The sequence below is a fragment of the Pipistrellus kuhlii genome, unplaced genomic scaffold, assembly GCF_014108245.1.
Source record: "Pipistrellus kuhlii isolate mPipKuh1 unplaced genomic scaffold, mPipKuh1.p scaffold_m20_p_2, whole genome shotgun sequence".
Lineage (NCBI taxonomy): Eukaryota > Metazoa > Chordata > Mammalia > Chiroptera > Vespertilionidae > Pipistrellus > Pipistrellus kuhlii.
The window spans coordinates 142,507,904-142,535,825 of record NW_023425515.1 but is presented as its reverse complement, the minus strand read 5'-3'; the positions used below and the strand labels follow the sequence as shown (position 1 = coordinate 142,535,825).

General features: G+C 37.1%; 1 protein-coding gene and 1 long non-coding RNA gene across 3 annotated transcripts in view; one reads left to right on the top strand and one right to left on the bottom strand.

Moving 5' to 3' along the window:
• PIGK (phosphatidylinositol glycan anchor biosynthesis class K) overlaps positions 1-27,922 on the bottom strand; it is a 78,781-nt gene that overhangs the window by 9,084 nt on the left and 41,775 nt on the right. The window contains exon 10 of one of the 2 annotated variants that reach the window (XM_036445586.2): positions 13,344-13,428. In XM_036445586.2, the coding sequence (XP_036301479.1) occupies positions 13,344-13,428 (85 nt within the window). Of the gene's footprint in view, positions 1-13,343; positions 13,429-18,819; positions 19,011-27,922 lie in introns of those variants that run through there. The other variant, XM_036445587.2, reaches the window with a different exon arrangement.
• LOC118723353 lies at positions 728-17,253 on the top strand. The gene is made up of 3 exons (XR_004989237.2): positions 728-740; positions 8,478-8,483; positions 17,164-17,253. It is a non-coding gene; the product is annotated as an uncharacterized LOC118723353 (long non-coding RNA).

Genomic DNA, 27,922 nt, shown 5'->3' with positions numbered 1-27,922 from the left:
GCTGTTGTATGGGCGGCAACATTTTTTTGCCCTGATTATAAAAAGTAGTACATTACATGATCTTTCTGAGGCAGTAGTACCATTTTCCCCATCTTATAGGTAGAAAAACTGAAGCAGAGAGAAGTTAAGTAACTGGCTTTGTCACAAAGTTATAAGTATCAAAATCAGGGCTGACCATAAAATGTGCAAGCCAGAGTCCATGCATGTCATCGCTGCATCATCCTGTTTTTTCAGTGTTAAGAGTTTTGCCAGGTTTTAATTTTTAAATCCAAGAGACTGTTCCCAATATATAGGTAGGGTCCCGAAGCCTGGCCAGCGACTAGGGCCTATCTGTGAGGAGACCAGCTAGGCAATCGGGCCCCCGCTGGCACCCACCTTGGCTGGCCGGCCTAGCACCACCCACTCGCCAGCCCTGGCCCTGCCTACCACCGGCTGGTCCTTCCACAGGTGCTCTACTGTTCAGTTGATTTGCATATTTAGGGTTTTATGTAGCTAGATATTATGAGAGAGAGAAAAGAAGAGATGAAAAGAATAAAGGTTCTCTTAAAACATAATAAGAGAACCCTTAGGAAAGGGTTAAATTCTGCTTTAGATAATGTGTTGAAGACCTAAGTGCAGGCAATGAAATGTTGTTTTGCAACCCAAGAAGGAGATGCGAATATTTGAGGCCACCAATATGTAAGTGAAACTGAAAACTATCGATATACTAATAAAAGGGTAATATGCTAATTAGACCAGATGTCTTCTGGACAAAGCCACTGTGGTGGCCGCCGAGGCAGAGGCAATTAGGGGGCGATCAGGCTGGCAAGCAGGGGCCAGCAGGGGCAATCAGCATGGCAGGCAGAGTGGTTAGGGGCAATCAGGAAGGCAGGCAGGTGAAAGGTTAGGAGCCAGTGGTCCTGGATTGTGAGAGGGATGTCTGACTGCTGCTTTAGTGGCAGTTGGACATCCCCCAAGGGGTCCCTGATTGGAGAGAGAGTGCAGGCCGGGCTGAGGGGCATCCCCCTGTGCACGAATTTCATGCATTGGGCCTCTAGTTATGGTAGATATAACAGTAGGAAGTGAATGTTCAGTAAGAATTTGTATAAGAGACAGATCATAAAGATGGGTCTAGGAGGAGATCAGCAAAGGTTTTTCAAAGGGAGAAATCAGAGATATGGGTATAAAATCAGTATATGGTGGTGGTCCAAGAACAAACAAACAAAAAAAAAAAGAGAAAAGAAAAAAAACAACAACAAAATGAGTTTTTAGAGAGATTAATGGAGTTCAATACCACAAAGAAGTCAAAGATTTGGATGATATGAAAACTGGGAAATTTTAGTAAACTTTGCAAGAACAGTTACAGAGCAGTTGCTGGGATACAGACTATAATAAAGTAGACTGAGGGTAGGAAAAAGGCAGTAAAATGAATAAAGCTAGTTTACTCTTTTTATTGTGGTAAAATATACATAACATAAAATTTACCATACTGATCATTTTAACCGCACAGTTCAATGCCTTTAAGTACATTCATACTGTTGTGCAACCATCACCACCATCCATCTCCAGAACGTTGTCATCACCCCAAACTGCAACTATACCCATTAGACAAAAACTCCCCAGTCTCTCCTCCCTCAGCTCCTGATAATCATTATATTCTATTTACTGTGTCTATGAATCTGACTAATTTAAGTGGAATCATATAATATTTGTACTTTTGTATTTGCCTTACTTGACTTAGCACAACATCTTAAAATTCAAGCACATGTCAGCATATCCCTTCTTTTTAAGGCTGAAAAATATACTGACTGTATATACCACACTGTTTATCCATTTAATCACTGATATACTGTAAATAATGCTGCTGTAAGCATTGGGGTACAAATATCTTTTTAAACCCCTGCTTATAATTCTTTTGGGGATGTACGCAGAAGTAAAAGTGCTGGATCATATAGTAATTGTTTTAATTTTTGGAGGAAACACCATAATTTTCCACTGTGACTATACCATTCTACATTTCCACTGCAAAGGGTTCCAATTTCTTCACAACCTCAGCAGCACTTACTGTTTTCTGTTTTTATTGTTTTGGTAACAGCCATCCTAATGGATGTAAAGAGGTGTCTCATTGTGATTCTGATTTGCATTTCCCTATTGATTAGTAAAGCTGAGTTACTTATCATGTGCGTATTGGCCATCTGTATATCTTCTTTGGAGAAATATCTACGATATCCTTTGCTCACTTAATTGGGTTGTTTTTCTGGTACTGAGCTAGTCTATTTTTAAAACATCAATAAGAGAGAAAAGGGAAAGAGTGAAGCTAGAAGGGAAAGCAGGATTGAGGAAGACTTATTTTCAGCAGTGGAGAGTATAAAGACGAGAGAGAGAAGCATAACTGACGGAACAAAGTTCCTGACTATGCAAGCAAGGTTATAGCTAATACAATTCACACACTTCTTTCTTTGATGTGGACAGAAAATATAAAGACTCATAAAGATACAAATAAGTTTAAAGGTACATTGAAAGTGTATAATATTACAGGTGTTTTTGCCTAATGACCTCAATTGTTCTCCAGACTTAGGAGGCTGTCTTAAGCTGAGCTTTAAAGAGGACAGAAGTGTAACAAATATTTGGAACAGCTGCTATGGAAAACTGAAGAACCTAACTAGATATATCCACAGCATTTAACCCAGATGAATCTGTCACTCTCTTCATTGTTGTTATTATTGTTAGTGTTACCATCATCATAGTTCCAATGTATGACTTGCAAAAGAAAGACTAAGAGACTTGCCCCAAACCAAGCAGTCACTAAATGGTGTTTGGATTCTATCCCAGTACACTGTATGTATTACATTATGCTGCTTCTTAAGAAATGCTGCAATGAACATAATGGTTTTAAACATAAATCTTTCTGTCATAATTGAGTCCCTTCTTCTGAATAAAATCCTAGAGGTGCAATTACTATTATTATTTATAAATTCACACAAACAAACGACTTTTAAGAAAGACTGCATTAACTTATATTCCCATCAGCAATTTATGAGCATGTCCATCTCACTACATCCTCACAAACATCAGCTCCTCTCACCTGTTAAATGTTTAGACATTTGGTGAAAACTGGTACCTGTTTTTATTTTAGAATACTTAATGACTAGTAAGGCTCACACCTTTCATTTCTGAAAGAGAAATTTAATCTATCAGAAACTCTGATGACAAATTTATAGGTGGACAACATTTTTCACTCTTACATAAAGCTGATGAAATAGTATTGAAATATTGATCAGTATTTTCAAACAGCTTCACAGTTTCATTTATTTCTTCAAAAGTGACATTTTTGAAGTGGCCATCAGAAGTTATAATATGATAGCTAAGATTAATCTATATCAATTTAAAACAATATCCCAATTGACATTAAAAGAATAGCACATGGTAGTTTAATTTTAATTATCTGCCTTATAATTTGAATGAAAATAAGTGAACAGTAATATTATTTTTCACTAGACTTCAGCTTTAAAGATACTATAATTAGGGAAAGCTTTAACAGTTTAAAGCAATCTCAAACCCTAGACAAGGGAGTGATATTATCAATACCCGGAAACCCATCAAAAGGATTCAGCAACCTTTTGATGAGTTTCCAGGTATTGATAATTCAATAGGCACATTTTTAAAATGGTGTCAGAGATTTTCCACTTAACAGACATTTCAGTCAACTTTTAGCCATACAAAGGTATGTCTTAGTGGAATAGAAAAACATTAAAAATCTAAAATAACAACAGTAAAACAATATAAAGAGTTATCATAAAAAAGGACAGAACCGAAAATGGTGGAAATCCATGTGAACAGCTGGAAATGCAGAGTCTAAAACATCTCAGAATGTAGAGAAGTGAGTAGAGTATCTGTTATAGCCAAAACCGGTTTGGCTCAGTGGTAGAGCGTTGGTCTGCGGACTGAAAGGTCCCAGGTTCGATTCTGGTCAAGGGCATGTACAGTGGTTACGGGCAGATCCCTGGTAGGGGGTGTGCAAGAGGCAGCTGGTCGATGTTTCTCTCTCATCAACGTTTCTAGCTCTCTATCTCTCTCCCTTCCTCTCTGTAAAAAAATCAATAAAATATATATTTTTTTAAAAAAGAGTATCTGTTATAAAGGGTCCTGACTAGGATAGTTTAACTTAAAATAAGGTGACTAGATGTCCCACTTTTGGCGGGACAGGCGCAATTTTTAACAATTTGACCTGCGGCGTTTTTAAAAAGTCCCGATTTTTGGAAAGATTCTTTGTTAAATAGAAATGATACTTCAAATTTTTAAAGTTGATCTTTTCCCAGTCTAGCAATATGTGGTACAATACTCTCATGCTGCTGGGCAGCAGTAGCGAGATGATTTTGCCCAAATGTAGACTAATGTAAGTGTTCTTAGCATGTTTATGGTAGGTGAGGCTAGGCTATGATATCTGGTAGTTTATTGTATACTGTAAATATAATTTTATTTATTTATAGTTTGGATTCCATTAAATGCATTTAGATTTAACAATATTTTCAACTTACGATGGGTTTCTTGGGACCTAATACCACTGTAAGTCAAGAAACGTGTGTATACTTATTTTTAAATGTCACAATTATAATATTAAGAGACTGGACTATACAAACAAAGGCTCTGTGGACACATACTACATACAGTCACCTTCAGTGGTTCTCAGTGTGAGGCAATACTGCCCTCCATAGGAGGGAGGAGATCAAAAAAGGTAAGGTATTATGTGGTGCCACAATGACTAAGGACTGCCAATGGCAGCCAGTGTTTGGGAGGACCAGAGATGCCAAATCTCCTATAATACACTGACCAGTCTTGCACAGTAACTGAACTGCTTCACTCAAATGCCAAGAATACCCCCAAAGAAAATAATGGACATACCAGGAAACTATATGGACCAGATTTACTAGAAAAAAAATTATCTCTGGGACTAATAAGGTATAACCAAGCATAAATGAAACTACACTTTGCAAGATAACCTTCTGTGATTGAAGCTAGCATCTGACAGGACACTCTCCAGTATTTCTCTCCAGTAAACTAAATCTTTAATGGATACATAACACTAACAGTGTTTTTTGAGCAGCTTGTCTGAATGAAAGAGAATAGTAAGTTTACACTGGGTCAACCCAATACACATTATTGTATTAAGAAAAAAATGTTGACGAAACCGGTTTGGCTCAGTGGATAGAGCGTCAGCCTGTGGACTGAAAGGTCCCAGGTTCGATTCCGGTCAAGGGCATGTACCTTGGTTGTGGGCACACCCCCACTAGGGGGTGTGCAAGAGGCAGCTGATTGATGTTTCTCTCTCATCGATGTTTCTAATTCTCTATCCCTCTCTCTTCCTCTCTGTAAAAAATCAATAAAATATATTTTTAAAAAAGAAAAGGATGTTGTCACCTACTACTCATATAAAATATTAAAAGATTGCAAGAAACCATGTGATTAAAATAGAAGAATAACCAGAGAAAGCCTGGGATATGGGGATATGGATAAAAACAGTGAAAAAAAAAGTGGATAATAAATATCTGTCAAGGCACAGAGTAGTTATTGATATACTAGAGGCCTGGTGCAGGAAATTTGTGCAAGGGTAGGGTCCCTAGGGCTGGCTGGTGATCAGGGCCGATCTGTGGGGCCTCTGCTCGCACCTGCCTTAGCCTGGTGCTGCCCGCTCACCTGCTCCAACTATCCGGCATGATCCCATTCTCATCGGGGCCCATCAGGGCGGAGAGCAGCTCCACTGCTACCAGCTGTGCTGCCATCGCCCGCTATGTCCCACACAACCTCCTCGTGGTCCGGGCATGTCTAACTCCTGGTTGGTCGAACTCTCACCCATGGGGACAATTTGCATATTTGCCTTTTATTATATAAGATAACACTTCAGTAAGTTGAAGTTGTTTAGAGCATACATAGGTTTATAGTTGTTGTTGTTTTTTCTATATTTTTTGAAATATTATGTACTCTTTAAGTTTCTACACAGTGATTACTTAGACTTCTCTTCTCCATCAACCTGGGAATTTTACTACCATCTCACCTTGATGAATCAATCTCTTGCGTCCTGGATAATATGATTTCAGGTTTCTTTTATTCAAAAAATCATAGTCCAGAAATTTCTTGAGAAAGGATGAATGAGAAAAACTATTTACTGAGAACTCAATATTTCTTGCATCATGATATCTGAAGGATAATTTAGCAATTAATAAAATCTTAAATTAGAAATTAATTTAATTAATTATAAGTAGTCATCACTCCACTGCTTTCTTGTTTTAAATACTGCTGTTGAGAAGTTATAGTCAATTTGCATTGGTCCCTTATCAGAGGTATTTGCAAGTATCTTCTCATTTGGTTGGTGGCCTTTTTGTTTTGTTAATGGTTTATTTTGCTGTGCAGTGCTTTATAGTTTAACTAGAGGCCCAGTGCATGGAATTCATGCAAAAGGGTGTGTGCCCCTCAGCCCAGTCTGCACCCTCTCCAATATGGGACCCCTCAAGGGATGTCTGACAGCCCATTTAGGCCTGATCCTACCAGTATCCTAAATGGGCAGTTGGACATCCCTCTCACAATCCAGGACTGCTAGCTCCCAACTGCTCGCCTGCCTGCTTTCCTGATTGCCCCTAACCACTTGTGCCTGTCAGCCTGATCACTCCCTAACCACTCTTCTGCCAGCCTAATTGATGCCTAACTTCTCCCCTGCCAGCCTGTTTGCCCCTAACTGACTTGACCTGCATGCCTGGTCATCCCCAACTGTCCTTTCTGCAGGCCCAGTCACCACCAATTTCCCTCCTCTACTGGGTTAGTTTCTCCCAGCTGCCCTCCCCTGTTGGCCTGATCACCCACAACTGCCCTCCCTTGCAGGTCCGGTCCCTCCCAACTGCTCTCCCCTGAGGCCATCTTGTGGCAGCCATTTTGTGTCCACCTGGGGCAGCCATCTTTATGTATCTTCTATAATTGAAACGTTGTAGCCTGGAGTGAAGGCCTGAGCCAGCCAGGGCTGCAGAAGCTTGGCTTCCTCCATTGCCCGGGGCAACCCTAGCCTCCTGCTCTTCCAGCTGCGTGACTGACACCATTTCTGTTGGAATTTATTTACCTTCTATAATTGAAACTTTGTAGCCTTGAGTGGAGGCCTGGCCCCACCAGGGTGTGTGGAAAACTTGGCTTCCTCCATTGCCAGGGAAACCCAAGCCTCCTTCCTGCTCTCTGTGGCTGCAGTCATCTTTGTTGGGGTTAATTTGCATTCTTACTCTGATTGGCTGGTGAGCATGGCTGGTGGGCATGGCTTGTGGATGTAGCACAGTGATGATTAATTTGCATATTACTCTTTTATTAGATAGGATAGCCTCCCTTCATTTTTTTCTGTCCTCTTTTTCCAGTATTTTTGTTAGTCAAATGCTGAATTTCATCAATTATTATCTTAAACTGTGAAGGATCTGAAATACTATCTTGCTTCCAAATTAACAAGTTGTCCTGGAAGTTTCATAGGTAAAGGCAGAACACATGAGACTCCTGGTTTAGAGACAAAGAACTGTATGTACTACACATGGCAGCCTGAGCTTCACATCTGCTAGTTCTCCTTGCCCTCCAAGTCTCATGGGGACAATGTAGTGGCAGGATTAGGTGGACGCTATGCATACAATAAGTTTTTGTAACAGCCAAGAATCCCCAGATTAGGAAATGCTAAATATTTTATAAGGGGCCACAAAAAATCTATCTAATCTTTGCCCTGGAGGAAGACATTATCTTTACTAGAGGCCCATTGCATGAAATTCATGAATTGGGGTGGGGGTGGGAGGGTGGGGGAAGGGGAGTCACTCAGCCCAGTCTGCACCCTCTGGAAATCTGGGACATCACTCTCACAATCCAGGATCACTGGCTCCTAACCACTCACCTACCTGTCTGATTACTCCTTACCCCTCTGCCTGCCTGCCTCATCACCCCTAACTGCTCACCTGCTTGCCTGCCTGATCATCCTTAACCACTCTGCCTGCCTGCCTCATCACCCCTAACTGCTCACCCTGCCTGACTGTCCCTAACCACCTCTGCCTTGGCCCCTGCCACGCAGCTTTATCCAGAAGAATGTCTAGAATAACATCCAGGAAGTTGTTCATCTGTTCAGTCTAATTAGTATATTACACTTTTTTATTATAGATTATACTACACAGTAAGCAAATATGCCTTTTGTTCCTGGGGGAGTCACTATTTCCAGATTCTAAGACTGTTCAGTGTACAAACATCTTCGACAAGATAATCCAGAAGAAACACCTGTCAGTGACTCTGTCATAAGATATGACTTTATAATTACAAGAGGCTCTAACAACAGGTATTCCTCTAATTTTCCTTCTCTTTATCTTTTTGTCCCACCTTTTGAGATATTTCCTCAACTTTATCTTCAAAACTTTCTACTGAAATTTTTATTTCTACTTTCATAGCTTTAATTTCTAAGAGCTATTCCTTGTTTTCTGAATATTCTTTTTTTTGTATAGTATCCTGTTTCATAAATAAAATATCTTCTCATCTCTTTCATAAGTGGTGGTGGCAATGGTGGTGATGATGATGATGATGACTTCTTCAGTGACTGGCATTATCTGTATTTGCTAATTTGCAAATTTTCATTTGCTTATTTTGATCTTTGTCTTTCATAATGAAGATATTCCCTAAAAGTCTGATGATTCTTGGTTGTATTTTCATAGTTAAAAGAAAATTAAAACACTGGTCAGAAGATTTTTATGTATTATTAGCAGCACTTGTCAATTACTGGGCTTCTAGTGGGGCAAACAGACTGAGACATGGTTATTAAACTGGGATTATACAAATGTCAAAATGTGCACTACTTTCTATTAGGCTAATATTTCTAGGGAGGATTAGTGTCTGCCTGAGATACCTAGTGCCTGCTTCTCCAGGATTCTGCAGTAAAAATTGGCTCATTCTTACAGGTCTCCCCCATGATGGAAGTTAGGGTTCAGCTCTTTCATTCGAAGTTGGTTACCATTTGTTCAACTATTTTTCTTCTAATTTTTGTTGCTTCTCATCTGCTATTCTCTCCTCTTCCATTTTCTTTGTCTTTTGGGGTTTATGTATTTTTATGTCTTCATGGTCATTTTATTGGGGATTTTCAGGAAGGAGAATACACGTGTGTATTCATTTAGCCATGTTAATATATTTTCATACTTATTTATATCTTTTTATACTTTGTTACAAATTTCCATATTGTCTTTAATTTGTATAATTTACACTCCTCTCTAATAGAATGTGCACTTCGTCATTACTGAGTATTATCATTTTTCATATCTTTGCTAATCAAGGAGATTTTTTCAAATGGTACTTTATGATTAAAATAAACAATTCTTAGCTTATTAATGAATATTAACATGTTTTTAACAGTTTATTAGAAATATTTATTTTAACTTTTAAGGCGTATGTAAATTCTTTGATCCTTCCCATTAGGGTGTTAGGTTTTCTCCTTATCATTCTCTGAAATGATATTGTGAGAAAACCAGTATTCCACTTTCACATTTGCCTTTTTATTTTGCTGCATAGAAGCTTTACATTTTTTACAAAGTCAAATATATCCATTTTCCTTTGTAGTTTCTGTTATTATTTTCATGGTTAGAATGTCCTTATACACATATATTTATCAATATACTTTTCTAATTATTTTGGTATTTTCCATATTTTGTATTGATCTACAATCCACTTAGACAGTTTTTATGTGTTATAAAGCAAGAATTTAATCTTTTATTCCAAAATACTCAATCAATTGTTCCAACATCATTTAATGAATATTCCTTAATTTCTCACTGATCTGTAATGTGATCTTTATCACTGATATAATCCACACACATACTGGGGTTTCTAGGTTAGCTAAGTGATCTGTATCACTTAGGGACATTCACATTGTTTCCAATTTGCTGTGGTCACAAGTAAGGCTGATATGAATATCATTGTATTACAATTCTTATATATTAATTCTTTTATTTATATGTTAGTGGTATATGCTAGATACTCATGAATGGAATCACTGTATTGAAGAATATATATATATATGGAAGAATATATATATTGAAAAATACGTTGCAAGATGGCTTCTAAGAATGTAAAAATAATCTAGATATTTTCCCAGGTATACAAGATTCTTATTCCTAGCATCTCTGCCAGAAATGGATGATTTTTAACTTTAAAATACCTTTATTGAAATATAATTCACATACCTTAAGTTCACCCTTTAAGTGTACAACTCAAAGGTTTTAGCATATTCACCAAGCTATGCAATGATAATCATTATCTAGGTTTAGAACATTTTTATCACTCAAAAAAAAAAAAAAAATAGAAAGTCTGTATCCATTTAGAAGTCAGTCATTTTTTCCTAACATTAAACAGACACACACACACACACACACACACACACACACACAACTTGTTTCCTTCTAACTACAATCAATAATTTGGGAAAATTTATACTTTTGTATTAAGTTCCCCATATCATCAAATAATTTAGTATACCTTTCTGTTTATGAAACATATTATGTTCCCATGATTATTACATATGTCCTTTGATTAACTTATCAAATTTACTCCTAAGTATTTTATTGTTCTTTTCATTGTTGTGAAAGAAAATGTTTCCCATTTTCATTCTGTGTGGAATGAAAGAGAAGCTATTAGTTTTATTATCTTGTATCTGGCTACCTGATTAATTCTATTGTTTATAACTTGATTCTCATGGGTTTCCTAGATGTACAATCTTATTTGCTAGGACCCCTAAAAAATAGTTAGGCAATATAAAATAGCAATAAGAAGGATCTTGTCTAACTCCTGCTAATAAAATGCAATCTGAGTAACATACACAAGATATTAATTACTCGTGACTAAGACCCATTTCTCCTCTATTTCTTTTTTTTATTACTTTAATGGTTAAGGTATCACATATTTGTCCTCATCCCCCCAATTCCCATCCCATACCCCACCCCCCTGCTGTCCGTGACTCATATACTGTATATTAGGCTCATATGCACAAGTCCTTTGGTTGATCTCTCTCCCCTATCTCCACCCTCCCCTTCCTTCCTTCTGAGGTCAAACAGTCTGATCGATGCTGTTCTTGTTCATCAGTCTATGTTGTTCATCATTTCCCCTAGATGAGTGAGCTCATGTGATATTAGAAATACATTTATAAGAACCTCACATTACAGCCTTCACTCCTGCTCCTCCTTTCTAGCAGCTTCTAAACTGCTACTAATGAAAGGCCCTGATTCTGGCTCCTGGGTAGTAGAGAAAAGAAGTGCTCCTGACTCTCAGGATACCATTAAAAATACCTATCAATCCATTCAGATGCACGCATACATGGTACAAGGCAAGATGCTGAAAAGAATATCAAGAATGTCCAGAATGACAGTCAAATAGGAGATAGAAAATGTGAATAAATAACATTACTTCAAATAGAAATGACACATGTGCTCCAAAATATAAATAGATAAATCATGTGACAAGATTAGAGGAAAATAGTTACTGTAGTATAAAAATAGTTTCAAGTAGAGGTTAGATATATGCTATAATAATACTATAATTTACATATGTTACAGATTAAAAAGCTTTTGTGGGGTTGGCTGAATCTTATATCACATCCATTTAGGGGGGAAAGTTGCTGTCAAATAATCCACTTATAAGCGAATTTCCAGCAACATAATTCATGTTTCTTAACAATAGACAATGGTAACAGTCCCAAAGTTGTAGTACTGACTGTAAAGGGAAGTAGCAAGAGGAATAGATAAGAGTCTGGTTTAACAATGACCTTTCCTGATTACTCCTTGAGAACAGAAGTAATTTTATTCAATAAAAATAAAAGAAAATGAATCCCTATCATGCAAATTTCATAAAAATCAGAATATTTTATTAATTCAAGCACTATAGAATTATAACTATTATGTTCATAATTCAGTGCTTAAATTAATACAACTTTTTATACTGCAAAAATATGATAAAAGTTCTCATCAGGGTCAAGAATTTTCATCTTTGAACATACAGTCTATAACAGCAAAATGCAGTTGTTACATAAACCATAGTTTATTGGATCTTCCCTGCTATAAAAAAATGACTGACATTTCATTTATCAACCATCTTAAAGGTTAATTCTTGCTTCCTGTTTCAGATTTTATTGTAGGTGAACTGATCTAGGCAGCATCTATTTACGTATTCTGAGCAAACCACAATCTGTTTCATTGCTCACTCTTACAGTTAAGAATATATTGACTTGCTCCTGCTCTGCTCTTTAATTCATTTATGCTGCGAGTCAGGCATGAAGACAGAATTTTAAATGTGACATTTGCAGGCTGTTAGGTCACTTAGGCTCTGACAACTCTAGGGAATTCCTGACATATAAACAGGACCTGATTACCAAGTACAGGTATGCTTCCCCAAAGGGGCAAATTTCTGACCATTTTTTATAATGTCTCACAGAATTTTAATATTAAATTTTAATGTCAATGCAAAGATCTCTATAGCCAACATTTTAAAGTAAAAGTCTGTTTCTTTTAAAAGTTCAAATTGGCACATCTTCTAATCAACCTATATCAGCTAAATAGAAACTCTTAGTTTAACAAAGACATTTAGAAAGACTTATAATAATAATATTCATTAAAATTCTAAAAATTTCTGACCTCCAAGGGCTTTTAATATTTTCTATTACCTATAGATTCTGAAAATTCTGATAATTCTAAAGGCCATAACTCTTGTCACCAGATCGTTTCAAATTGTTATATTCTAGCCCAGCAAGGCAGACTTTAAATGCTGTCAAAATCACAATACAAAATGTAAGTTTAAATACTTATCACACTGCCTTTTCTAAAATTACAGCTATGGAGAAGAGATGAGAGTCATTATAATTAGAAATGAAAAAACTGCCCACATGACATCTAAAATTACACTTCCCAAGAGTTGATAATAGAGTGGTATAGAAAAACTAGAGAAGTACTGTTTTCTCATTTTAGCTAGTCAAAAAAATTACACCAAATTATATTTTTTCAACTCTTTTCCCTTGTCAGTAAGTAATAAGTACTATATACAATGGTTCAAATGAAAGTTTACTGAAATTAAGTCTTATTGTTAAGTAATGCACAAAGATAATCCTGATTTTACCTTGTATTTTATATAAGAAAGAATTCTACTGTTACACAGCAAGCAGACATTTAATATTGTGCTTTGAAAAAGACTCCCAACTGTAATAGGTAGAGTCTAAACAGGGATAGACGGCCTGGAATGCCTTCAGCAATAGCACACTGATTCTGAAAAACCTAACAAAAGTAATTACTTTTCAGAGATTAAAAAACTGTTTCTTTAAAAAGAATAAAGTGGAAGCAAACCTGGTGTATTATCTGAGCTACAGGAAGTTGTTCAGCATATTTCAGGGATTCTATTAGTTCCTCATCCATCCAGTCTTCCTTATCTCTGGGGGAAAAAAGAAATTAAAAGACACAAAGTGAAGGTAATACTACTTTTAAATATGTCAAATATAAAATATATTAGAATACACAGTTAATATTTTTGAAATAGTATTTCTCAAAAATCTAGGAAAAACCACCTAATGGGAATTTTTAAATTATACAACTATAAATGCATTCACATTGCATTTAATTACTATGTAATAAGAGTAGCTAACATCACCTAATAGTCTTAGATACTGTCTTTCACTCTAAGACCTAAAAATATCTAAGAACTCTCTGTTTGTAGGGTGTGCTTGTTATCATAGTAAAGGCCTTCAAAAGCTATGTTTCAGTCATGCTCAAGCCTCATCACTAGCAACTCCTTCTGTCTGTACAATTCTGCTTTTTCATCCATATCTAACCACAGCTGGCCGCTCACCAATGGGTCTTGCAGTTCCTGGACTCTGATTTTCTCCACTATTTCTCGTTTGGACCAAGACCAATTTCTTCTTTATTTACCCTTCTTTCAAACATAATAATTTATTTAGACCCATCTAGGTATAATTTTTTACAAAAACCATGTCTTATTCTTCTTTGTAGTATATCCAATGTTTACTAAACGATAATCAACAAATATGTGCTGAAGGAAAATATGAATAAAATAATAAAATAAAATAAAATAAAATAAAATAAAAACTCCATGACAGGTTATTTTGTATGGAAATCTTTTATTTCATATCTACATTTATGATAAGATGCAAAGTTGACATAATATATATGCAGTATAAAATAGTAAAGTGGAGAAGAGAAACAAAAACCAAATCTCCCCAAATGAAGACAATTGGAAAAAAAATAGAAAGATATTTTAAAATAATCATTGACCTTTTTCAAAATAGCAAATAAACATATTTCAAAACAATAAGACTTCAACATATTTAAAGTTCCTTTTACCTTTTTCTTCTTTACAAATTACACATCAACTTATCAACTTAAAAATTGGAACCTTGAATTATTTTGAAAAATAATCAAACAAGAGTGGTCCAAATCTCTACAGTTAATGAGAAATCTGGAATATCTCTCAAGAACCCCTATGCTGTACATCTGAAACTAACATATAATTATGTTGAATGTAAACTATAATTAAAAAATAAAATTAAAAAAGACAAATAAGGACAAAATTTTGGATACAGTTTCAGAATTTAAAGTTCTTAACTATGTAAATAATCTGAGTATATGTGGCACAATTAGCATAAAAATAATTAATTTAGTGGAACTTTGAAGAGTCTCACTAATGACAAAAAACTTAATCTCAAAACAATGTTTTATAGAAACAGAAAGAATAATGTCTGCCAGGAGCAAAGGAGGGGAGAATAGGGAGTTATTATTTAACTAGTGGCCCTGTGCACAAATTTGTGCACACTGAGAGAAAATTAATTCAAAGAAATATTTTAATATCACTATTCACCCTTTATAATAAAGTGCCAAACAAATTCACGATCGACAATGGCAGATCCAAACACATGCATGTGATTGCCACCAGTGAGAACTTCATATGTATCACACATGTGCAAGTCAACTTAGCTTTTTATAGATATAGAGTAAACTTGCTTAATTAGACCTGCTTTCTGATTTAGCTAAACTTTTTCCAGCCCAGTGAAGCACCCCAATTTCTCTTTCAGGTAGCTGTCAGCAACACAGCAAATATCAACACAAAGCAAATTATTATTGTAGATCACACAGGGAGAACTAAGGGTAAAATATTTAACTGCAGTAGTGTTTGACTATATTCTGCACAGTGAGAAAACCTGAAGTCATTTTCAAGGTCCACCATTACTTACTTCTTTTTAGTTGGGTCAAGTTTCTAGGCTTTCTAATGAAAAGAAAATAGTATTCCACCGACTTTCCTATCTACCTACTCCAGGACTTCTATGAGGATCTTCGGAAAGCCACTGCTTGCCAATACTGTCTGTGCACCAAGGAACACGGAAGGTCAATGGACCTTGGGCATTAGCAGGGCTTATATAGTGTTGAGATAGTGGTGGCTCAAGGCAATTCCCTAACCTAATAATCGTTTTACTGTTTACCAAGCTTCACCTTTGATATGCCTGTATACATTGCTAGAGGGCAGGACCCAGTTTTGGTGTGTATCCAAGAAATGCCTTATAAATTCATATTTCTTGTATAGTATTTTCATTTGTGCATCGGCCCCTCCTTTAGATCCTGAAGCCTAGCCATGGTCACAGCAAGAAGCAAATGAGATGAGACATGGAAAAAGGCTTCACAGACATTTTGTTAACATGTGAAATGTTTCCACCTAGCTATAAAGCAAGTAGTATTCCTGAGCTGAAGAAACTCCAAGGAGGCTAGACTTTACTAGGGAGAGAAAGCCAGTCATTACTACATGATGTTATTACATGGTGCCCATTACAAAGCGACCATTTCTGGGCTGGGCTGGGCTGTGAGCTGCATTTTGCACCATGGGGTCTTGGCAGCATTGGCTGTGATTTGGTGGGCTGTCACTCTGGGGTGGTGGCAGAGTCTGTGTCCCACTTGGGGGAAGCCAAGTGTAACTTTGTGGGCGCCAGGTCCATGGTGCCATTATTCTGTGCGCGACACAGCAGCTCCTGCATTAAGCATCTGCCCCTTGGTGGTCAGAGCACATCATAGCAACCAATTGAATGGTCAGACACTTAGCATATTATTTATATATATATATATATATATATATATATATATATATATATATATATATATATATATATATAAATATGTGTGTGTGTGTGTGTGTGTGTGTGTGTGTGTTAGGCTAGTGGCCCAGTGCAAGAAATTCATGCATGGGGGGGGGGGGGGGAAGGCTGTGCCTCAGTCCAGCCTGCACCTTTTCCAATCTGGGACTCCTCAGGGGATGTCCAACTGCTGGTTTAGGCCCAATTCCTAAACTGGCTGCCGGACATCCCTCTCACAATCTGGGACCACTGGTTCCTAACCGCTCACCAACCTGCCTGTCTGACCTTCCCTAACTACTCTCTCTGCCAGCCTGATTGCCCCCAACTGCTCCAAACCCCGCTGACCTGCTGGCCCCAACTGCGCCACGGCTGACCTGATTGCCCCCATCTGGCCCCTCTCTGCTGGCCTGATTGCCCCCAACTGCCACTCCCACCCCTGCTAACCTGATCACCCCCAATTGTCCTCCCCTCCTGGCCTGATCACCCCTAACTACCTCTGCCTCGGCCCTGCCACCATGGCTCTGTCCAGAAGGATGTCTGGAAGGTCTCCTGGTCTAATTAGTATATTACTTTTTTATTAGTATAGATGGTTAGAGTTTCAATATTGAAAGATTTAAAAAAGTTCTGGAGATGGATGGTGGTGATTGCTACATAATAATGTTAATGTACATAATGCCACTGAACCATGCACTTAAAATGGTTAGAGTGATAAATTTTGTTATGCATATGTTATAGCTGAATTGTGCCCTCCTCTAAATTGTAGGTTGAAGCCCTAATCTTGATTACCTCAGAATGTTACTATATTGGGAGAAAGGGTCTTTAAAGAGGTCATTAAGGTTAAAATGAGTCATTATGGTTGGGCCCTAATCCAATATAATAGTGTCTTTATATGAAGAGGAGACTAGAACAGAGACAAGTAAAGACCACATGAAGACACTGGGGTACTAGGCCATCTATAAATCAAGGAGAGGCCTTAGAAGAAACCAGTCCTGCCAACACCTTGATCATGGACTTCCAGCCTCCAGAATTATGAGAAAATAAAATTCTGTTGGCATGTTAAGCTCCAAGCCTGTTTTATCTTCCTTTCCATTTAGCCCACAATATCTGATTTTACCAATATGCTGGAGATTGGAGACTGACAAGGTCAAAACGGAAGTGGAAAGTATAGTGTCAGTCACTGGTGACTAACATGGCGCTTAACTTGTTATGAAATCCCTAGCAAAGTACTACAGCAAGCATGTCAAACTCGTGGCCCATGGTCCACATGTAGCCTACAATGAATATTTTTGTGGCCTGACAAATATAATGATATGTAAGAAACATTTTAATAAAAATTTCATAACTTAATCCATTATACATAATCTATATATATAAAAACCTAATAGGCTAAGTTTCTGACTGTTCGAACATTTGACCACTAGCTATGACACGCACTGACCAAGTAGGTTAGCTTGCTGCTGGGATCTGGCTGATCAGGACCCAGTGATGCAGGCTAGACATGCCCTGGAATCCTCCTGCAGTCTCTCCTGGGCCCCAATCTTGCACCAGTGAAGTCCTTCAGCCTGGCCTGCACCCTCTCACAATCCAGGACCCTTCGGGGGGTGTCAGAGAGCTGGTTTCCGCCCAATTCTTGCAGGTCAGGCTGAGGGACCCCACCAGTACACAAATCTGTGCACCACATTACTAGTTATTAATGACAAACTATAATATAATATTCGCTAATGACTGATTACCTGCCTTACATTCAGGCGCACCATTTCTTTCTGCTAATACTAGCAGCGAATATTTTAGCAGCCAATTGCCATGTCATTAGTCTTGGACTAACTTGTTTAGTGTGTACAACAGAAATTATTTTGCTTTCAGAGAACAAGAAAAATAGGTTTATTTGCATTACGTTTATTAATTTGTTCAGTTTTTCAGTGTCTGGTAAGTTAATGTTCAAGAAAAAATATTAATTTTTATTTAAATAAAACATAAAATTTATGTTAAAAATTACTAATTTATTTCAGCCCTTTGTATTCAGCATGTCTCTACCGAAATAAACTATGTTTTTATAAAAATTGAAGCTTTTGTTCTTTTGCAGCCCACATAAACTTAAACCTTGTTTATCTGGCCGGTGTTAGCCTTTGAGTTTGACATGCTTATACTACAGTATAGTATATTTTACCACAATAAAATAAAATATTCATTGACAAAAGTAAACATTATTTTAAAACATTTCACAATATATATTTTAAAAGTCTATCTACATTTTTAGGTATATAAAACACATACCAAGCAACAAATGGAAAATAGATATATTGAGTATCATCAAAATTTGAAAGTTGTATGTTTCAAAGGACACTAACAAGAAAGAAAAAACAACAACAAAAACAGAGAGAAATTTTTTGCAAATCATATATCTGAAAAAGGATCTGTACCAAGCACATATTGTATAACTATTATAACTGCATAATAAAAAGCTAAATAATCCAATTATAATTTTTTCCATCCTCAAAAAGGATATTTCTTTTTTTTCCAATATATTTTTATTGATTTCAGAGAGGAAAGGAGAGGGAGAGAGAACAGAACATCAAAGATGAGAATGAATCATCAGCTGCCTCCTGAACACCCCTTACTGGGGATCGAGCCCGCAAACCCAAGCATATGCCCTTGACCGGAATCAAACCTGTGACCCTTCAGTCCACAGATCTATGCTCCATCCACTGAGCCAAGCAGGCTAGGGCCCTCATGAAGGATAGTTCTAAGTGAAAGTGACATATTTGCTTGTTTCCTTTTTACTGTGTGGCTGAGATGGAGAAGAATACAATGACTAGCCAGTACAGTTTGGTGCCAGTGCCTTGATTCCTGGTAAGGCACCAGCAGCTTCCATATATGTCTGCTAAAAATAAATAAATAAATAAATAAATAAATAAATAAATAAATAATAAATAATTGACGAATTCTAAGAGTACACAGAAGTATGAAAAAGATAGTCTTTGTTGTTTATTCCAAAAATCTAAAGTAATATATATAAGATGAAATACTTTTCACTCACAAAATTCTGTCAAGATAAAATATTTTTTAAATGGACATATGGCAATTTGAATCACATTTTTTAAATGCCAAGTAGCTGTTATGAAACATTCTGAACATGTTCCTATATTTTGTTTGAGGTTGCAAATATGACATAAACACCTAAGTATGCATCAACCAAAGATAAATGTGAAAATTTTCTTGGGAACTGTAGGACATTTTTTTTAATTACACTAAGTAAAATTCACAACTAATCTTGATTATCACTAGACTTGGGAGTTTCTTACTGATTCAATGTTTCACAATAAATTGTTACTCATCTTTAATTTCTTAAAAATGTTTGTCCATCATTTTCTTGCTTTATTTGTTGCTAGAAGTGTGATGCCAAGCTAATTTTCTTTCCATTTTAATTATTTCCATTTTAAAATTTATTTTACATTTTAAAATTAGTTATTACATTTTTGTCTTGGAGACTCAAATGATATTTTTTCCCCTTTTATATTAAGGCCTAATGCTAAGATATAGGATATAGCTAAAAGTTAGTTGTCCTTGAACAATTCTCCCAAACACATAGGAGTCTTTTAAAATGGAAATTCAGATCTCCTTCTATTTCTAACAAGTTTTTTCATTATAATTTGAAATATGTTTTTGCACATTTTTCATTTGTTCTTCTAGTTCATTCTCAAAATAAATATATTGAATTTTCTCTATCACTTTCTCTCTGGTCCTTTTATCTCTCTTATTTCAGTTTCATTTTCTTGACTCTTTCATTTCTATTCTTTATGTCTTTTACTGAACTCTGGTAATATCTATCATCCCTCAGGTACCTTGTAATTTAGTTTTCATTTCTAAAATGATTTTTGTCTTTTTTCATCAATTTCTTTCTAGAGTTCAGTCAGCACCTGTTTCATACATCTTCCTGTTTATCCATTTCAATAGTGAGTATTGGAGTGTCTGATTTATGGTGTCATTTCATAATGCAATTGCTAGGTTATTCATGTTGTATTTCTGTTTTCCTATTTTATGGAGTTTCTCTCTCTCTCTCTCTCTCTCTCTCTCTCTCTCTCTCTCTCTCTCCTCTCTCTCTCTCTCTCTCTCTCTCTCTCTCTCTCTCTCTCTCTCTCTCTCTCTCTCTCTCTCTCTCTCTCTCTCTCTCTCTCTCTCTCTCTCTCTCTCTCTCCAGATGCTTCCTTCTTTCTCTGTTGAAAATTATTTGTGATTTTTTTACCAGGACCAGCAATAGCAACTTATCTCATGATGGCGGAAAGAAGGGAGATAAGTTGGCTCGTTAGGTTTCTCAGTTCAAGAGTACCCTCCTTGCCCTAGACAACGGGGGTCAGTGGTTAGAGTTTCAGCCCAGGCACTAAAGGGTCTCAGGTTCAATTCCCAGTCAAGGGCACATACCTGGGTTGCAGGTTTGCTCCCACCCCTAATTGGGTCATGTGTAGGAGGAAACCAATTAATGTGTCTCTCTCACATTGATATTTCTCTCTCCCTCTCTCATCTTCTCCGCCACCCTTCCATTCTCTCTGAAAAAGTAATGGGGAAAAAATATCCTCAGGTGAGGATTAACAAACAAAGAACAGTATCCTCCTCTGTGATAATACTAGAGTGCAATTTCATTAATAAATGCTATTTTTTGTGATGGTGGTGGGAACAATTCGCTTTTTTTCTTTCTTTCTTTCTTTTTTTTGGGGGGGGGGGTCATTTTATATTACTTTCTTTTAACTCAACTTCGGCTGCTTCTCTCTTTCCCTTCTCCACTGGGCCTCTAAGGGCAAACCACTGCCTCTGAAAGGTACCTTCCATTCTCTCAGAATGAGTGCTTTCCCAAGACTGTCACCTAAGGTCGCCCACACTTTCTAAGCCCCATCTCTCAAGTCCTCAAGCCAGGTCTCTGATCAAGTAACCCAATGCTTATAGTATAATTCATAAACTGTGAAAGCTACAAATGTCAATTTCAATTTACATATGGCTGCCATCCTTGGGTAACCTGAATTTTCTCTCACAAAATGGTAGTTTTCTTTCTTAAAGCCATTCATTATTGCTTTCATTTAACAATTTTAGTGCCTCTTAAAAAGGAAAAACTTTTTGTATTGTTTCTTTTCAAGATCCTTCACTAAGAAGATATACTTAAAACATTTAATAAGGAACCAATTTCTGCATGGAAAAAGCTGAGTACCCTTTTTTGTATTTCGCTACTTTTAACTGTGTTTTTGTATGAAACAACAATAAATGAAATTTATTTATACTATGAAAGGATTTTCAATTTAAATAGTGATGCTACCACCTCAAGTCAAAATGCAATAGAAATATTGTCAAAAATCCTCTGCATAAGTAAAATATTGCCGGCAAAATTCTGAAACCTAAGAAGTTAGTATTGACAAGCCCTCATCTCTTCTGTGTTCTTTTACTTTTATAAATGCCTGATGTCCTCAAAACTCTTCCTCCAGTGCTATGTAAGCACTCATGAAATTACTTACTGTGCCCATATCTCAGGCCATCTCTGATTCAGAAGCAGGTGAACTTTTTATTCTACCTTGCGACAGTGATATTACATTATGTGTAAAATGACATAGCTTACTGTGTGCAGAAGGCCAAAGCATCTTTTCAAACACTAAAATACACACCCCAAAAAAGAAGAGAAAAACAGAGACACTATGCAGTGCCAACTACAAACTAAAAATTAAGATCAATAAAGTCAAGACACATAATTTAGGGTAGTCCAAAATCATCAAGAAATTGTTTAAATGTATCAAAAACAAACACAGGAAGCTAGCCAAAGTTAGTACCAAGCAACAAAACTCACAAGCAACAAAACTCAAAAGAATTATTTAAAACTACATAGAGAAACCAAATTAATTTCATTTGATCTTGTTGGGGGTGGGGGTACAGGATAGAAAAATCCCCACTCCTACATGACATTTTTAAAAAATGTCTAAGCATTCATGTAAGTGACAACACGTATTGTTGTACAAGATATCTTGACAAACCTGGGACCCTGTGACATTCTTGAAAGTTTAAAGACACTCTAAGGAAGAAGAGAATTCAATTTTATTGGTCAATAGAGACAAACAAAATGCTCTTACAATTCCAGACAGGTCCCAGAAGTCACTGAAGATTATTGTTGTGAAGATGTGTTTTATAGCAATGAGACAACAATCTAATGCATCATCTTCCTTGAAATGAGATCTCCCTCCTAAACTCACAGTATAACCATTCTTCTAATTATCAATTAAAAACCTGTGAGAGAAGATATTAAAAGGTAACTTTGAAGAAACAAAAGGAAGACGATGATGAGCCAGGAAAAAGACATAGTTTGATGCAGACAACAGAACGTAAGTCCCAAGAGACCTAAGGTTACATTAATTTACAGCCCAGTTGTTGAAATGCATCTAATTTGCTGTCAGCTTGCAGTGTGGTATAAAAATGCACAAACTGGTTTAAAAAAGAATAGCTCCCAAGCAACTCAAACAGTTTCAACAAAATTCCAGAAAACAAGCTCTGGTTCTCCTGGAGGAACTTTAGAAGTAACCTCTTAACTGGCAGAATTGTAGGCAGGCTTTCCAAAAGTTCACAAGCTAACTGGTATAATATATGGAATTATCTTTGTAGAAGCAAAGGCAATCCTATCTAATAAAGAGGGAATATGCTAATTGATCATCATGCCCTCACAAAGTTGGAGGCTGATATTTGAGGCTTGCCTGCACCTATGGCTGGCCCTGGGCAGCAGACCCCCAGCTGCCCAGGCCGGCCATAGGTGCAGGCAAGCCTCAAATATCAGCTGCCCAGCCACCCAGGGCTGGCCCGAGGGATGACTAAATGACTGAACAATGGCTGCATGGGGTGCCCAGGTCGGTGGGGGTGGGGAGACATGAGGGGTGACCAGATTGGCAAGTGGGGACAGTAAGCAGTGACCAGGCCAGTGGGGGGGGAGGCAGTTGGGGGCAACCAGTCTGGCAGGTGGATAAAACTGGGGGCAACCAGGCCAGCAGGAAGACAGTTGGGAGTGATTAGGTTGGCAGAGGAGACAGTGAGGGGTGACTAGGCCAGCAGGGGAAGCAAGAGGGGCAATCAGGCCAGCAGCAGGGGGGAGATAGTTAGGGGCAACAAGTCTGGCAGGGAAGGGACAGTTGGGGGTGACCAGGCTGGCAGGGAGAGAGTAGTTGGTGGTGACCTGGCTGGCAGCGGGGGGCAGTTAGGGGCGACCAGGTCGGCAGGGGGGAGCAGTTCAGGGGGATCAGACTGGCACACAGAGGCAGTGTGGGGCAATCATGCTGGCGGCGGCAGGGGGGGCGGGCAGTTAGGGGCAACCAGGCCAGCAGAGGGGGGTAGTCAGGGGTGACCAGGCCAGCGGGGGGAGGGGCTAGTTAAGGGCAACCAGCTGGCAAGGAGGGGGCAGTTGGGGGAGACCTGGCTGGCAGTGTGGGGCAGTTAGGGGCGACTAGACCAGCAGCAGGGAGCAGTTAGGGGCGATCAAGCTGGCATGCAGAGAGGCAGTGAGGGGTAACTAGGCGGGGGGGGGGGGGGGGGGGAGCAGTTAAGTGCCACCAGGCAGGCAGGCAAGTGAGCGATTGGGAAGCCAGTGGTCCAGGATTGTGAGAGGGATGTCTGACTGCCGGTCTAGACCAACAGTCAGACATCCCCCAAGGGGTCCCCGATTAGAGAGGGTGCAGGCTGGGCTGAGGAGGAACTCCCCCCCCCCCCACCTCATGCACAAATTTCATGCACCAGGCCTCTAATTCTAAAATAACAACAGTGGGAGAAAATAACAAGTGGTCAGAAAAAAAACTGTCAAAATTATTGAGCCCTTACTCTGTGCTAGGCACTCTACTAGGTATTTATAACTAAAGTTGTATATGTATTGTTCTAGTCATTTTACTTTGTATTTACATACATATCTCTATGCAGGAAAAAAATATTTAGAATATCCATAATGTCATTAGTAAATTATATTCTATGGGTAATTCAACCACTTACTTTTCTCATTCAATGTTATTTTTGAGATCTAAGCATGTTAATACGATTATCAATTATAGTTCATTACTGTTAGTAGCTATATAGAGTATATGAAAATCCTCCATTTTATTTAGACACACCAATATTGATGGACATATACCTCCATTTATTTATTATTATAAATAATGCAATGAATATCCTTCCAGGCTACTTCATTTACATATACAAGTGATGTTCTATAAAGGCCAGATCTGGCCAGTAACCTGTTTTTTACATGCCCAATGAGCTAAGAATATTTTTATATTTTTTAATGAGAATAGTATTTTATACCAAATAATGCATATAACATTCAAGTTTTAGTGTTTATAAATAAACTTGCATTGAACACAGCCATTCATTTGTTAATGTATTGTCTATGAATGCTTTTTCTGTACAACAGAGTTTCTGCAAGGAGATGATATGACCTACAATGGCTAACCTATTTACTATATGGCCCTTTACAGAAAGTTTGCCAACCCTTGTGCTACAGTAATTATTTAGATGTGCACTTGCTAAGTCATAACTTGTGCACATTTTAAATTTTGCTAGAAATAACCAAAATGCTATCCTATCCAAAGGGGTTGTGTGAATTTACACTGCCATGAGAAACGTGTCAAGTTCCCATTTCCATACATCATCACCACTTAATTTTCTATAAGAAACTATATTTCCTTGTTTCAATTTCTAGTTCCCTTTGAGAAACATATTTATATGGTCACTGAACATGAGTGTTTATGCTTTTCCAAACTATAATTCCTTTGGTCACTTTTCTATTGTGTTGCTGTTGTTTAACCAATGTGCTGAGTTACTTATGTAATCTGGACAGAAATATTTTGAGATACATATCACAAATAATTTCACCCAGATTGTCCTCTTTTAACTGTTTCCCTTTTTTTTCTTGATATATATATTTTAATTTTGTTGCAGTAAACCTTATCTTTTATTTGCTATGCAATGGGTAGCATGACATCTTTTCCTACTATTTCTCTACTCTCATTAAGTTTAATATTTATTAAATGATAAATTCTTAGGTTTATGGTCTATAACAAACACAGGGAAAGTTTGCATATTCTTGATTCTTATACCTTCTATTCTATCCCTTGTCTTCATGCATTAGTAGGGATTTCTTGTGCAATGATGAATAAATGGAAATACAGCACGTATCCTTATCTCGTCTGACTTTAATTGAGAAGCTTCTACAAATTCACCCTAAAGCATAATGTTTGCTACCTGACTTTAGATTCATGGCTTTTATTAAGTCAAGGCATCTCCCTTTTACTCCTAGTTTGCTAAGTCATGTTGCTTTTTTAATCATTAATGATTGATAAATTTTAAACAAATTGCTTTCTCTGCATCTACTAAAACAATTACAAAATATTTCTCATTTAATGTAATGACCTATTTTCTAATCCTAAATAATTCCTGCAATTTTAAGATAACTTCTACTTGGTCATTTTATTTTGTGAAGTATTTTTACTTATACATTACTAGATTTGAATTTTATTTAAGACTAGAGGGCAAGTGCACAAATTCGTGCACCAGTGGGGTCCCTCAGCCTGGCCTGTGGGATTAGGCCGAAACTGGCTCTCCAACATCCCCTGAGGAGTCCTGGATTGTAAGAGGGTGCAGGCCAGGTCAAGGGACCCCACTGGTGCAGGTTTGGGGCTGAGGAGGGTTGCAGGAGATTGGCCAGCTAGGGAGAGACTATGGGAGGGCTCCAGGGCATGTCCGGCCCATCTCATTCAGTCTCAATTGGCTGGACCCCAGCAGCAAGCTAACTTACTGGTAGGAGCATCTACCCCTGGTGGTCAGTGCACATCATAGTGACTGGTTAACCAGTCGACTGTCTGCCCAGGGTGGTCAGTGCATGTCGTAGCGTAAAGTTGAGCAGCCTTAGCATATCATTAGCATGTTACACTTTGATTGGTCAAACGGCCAGTCAACACTTAGCATATTAGGCTTTTAATATATATATATATATATATATATATATATATATATATATATATATATACACACACACACACACACACACACACACACACACACACACATATATATATATGTATGTCTCCACACAACTATTTTCTTGGTAGCTCACCTATATATTTAAAAGTGCTTTTTTCAGCAACTTATGGAGTATCTAGGTATTTTATAACAGAAGAGTTTTTCAGAAAAATCCAGTCAGCAACAATTCCAAAAGTGAAGTCAATTGATCATTCTTTATTATTAACTTCAAACCACTTCTCTAACTCATTTATAGTTCTTGATCTGGAAAAATTGAAATGTTACACCTAATTCTGAATATTATAGGGTATCCTTTTATTGAGAATTGTTTCCTTCTAATGAAATTTCAACGCCTGAATGTCAAAAGCCATTAAAGTCAAGTTGTGTTCTCCTATCTAAGGTAAAAATAGGACTTCTCATATTCAGAGCAAACTCATTGACAACTTTATTTCTAGAAGTACTCAAGGTTTTACTGGGTCTAATTTTCAAAGAATAAGAAAGAAACAAAAAACTACCCTTAACACTAAAATTATACAAGTTACATTTTAATCATTTTTTATAATTTAGAAGATATTTGTTTTACTAAAGAGAAATCATTATGAACATCAATTATGTTTCAAGCCTAAATTAGAGCTTTCCCTATCATTAGATGTAAGATTTTAAATGTATGCATCATGTTTATGTAAAGCAATAAGTGCAGTTACAACTTCTTCTATTACAAGGAGCAGAACTTGAGGGTGATACTTCTAAGCCAGAGACTGTCTATACTCATAACTTATTTCTCACATATAGCTCATTATTACCTGCCTCAATACCTTAAAGCAAAAGTGCCAATAATTGTCCTAAACTAGTGGTCGGCAAACTGTGGCTCACAAGCCACATGTAGCTCTTTGGCCCCTTGAGTGTGGCTCTTCCACAAAATACCCCGGCCTGGGTGAGTCTATTTTGAAGAAGTGGCGTTAGAATAAGTTTAAGTTTAAAAAATTTGGCTCTCAAAGAAATTTCAATCATTATACTGTTGATATTTGGCTCTGTTGACTAATGAGTTTACCGACCACTGTCCTAAACCATGCAACTTTAAATCACCTAATAGAAATCTACTCCATCTGTCAACATATATACTCTTAGTACACATTATCTTTGGTATAAAGAAATCAACATTTTAAAAATTAGATATAATTTTAATTCAACCCAGTTTAAACTGCTCACCAAGTATCTGAATTTCTGACTGGCAATGTCTTTCAGACCAATTAAACCAGGTCCGTGAAAGTAAATTCTCAGCCAGCATCCACACTTAGTAATCACGTGACAAATTCAGGTAGTGTGAGATCATATACTCTGAACTTTTGCATTATTTTAGGGTTTTTTTTTCACTTTGAGAATTCATGCTGGAAAATATTAACATTAGAAGCTAACCAAATCAGATTAAGAACAGAGAGAGGCCCTTAGTATAGAAGTTTAAATGAGGTTGATCGATCTCACTGAAAAAAGACATTCCATAGCAATAGTAGCTGCTCGCATCCCTTTGTGAAAGTACTTTCAGAATAATGTGCGACAATTTCATTAAAGTGAGAAATTTAGAATATTACTGAATTTGACAAGAACTTTGTATACATAAATTTGAAACAGAGAAAGAAGGAGAATAATAGATTTAAACATTAATGTCTGCTTTATGAAAAAGCATAATATGTTCCCTTTCACACATAAAAATTTAATTACTACTTATATTACCAAGACATGACCAAAAAACAAATATGAATTTTTCAGTCTCCT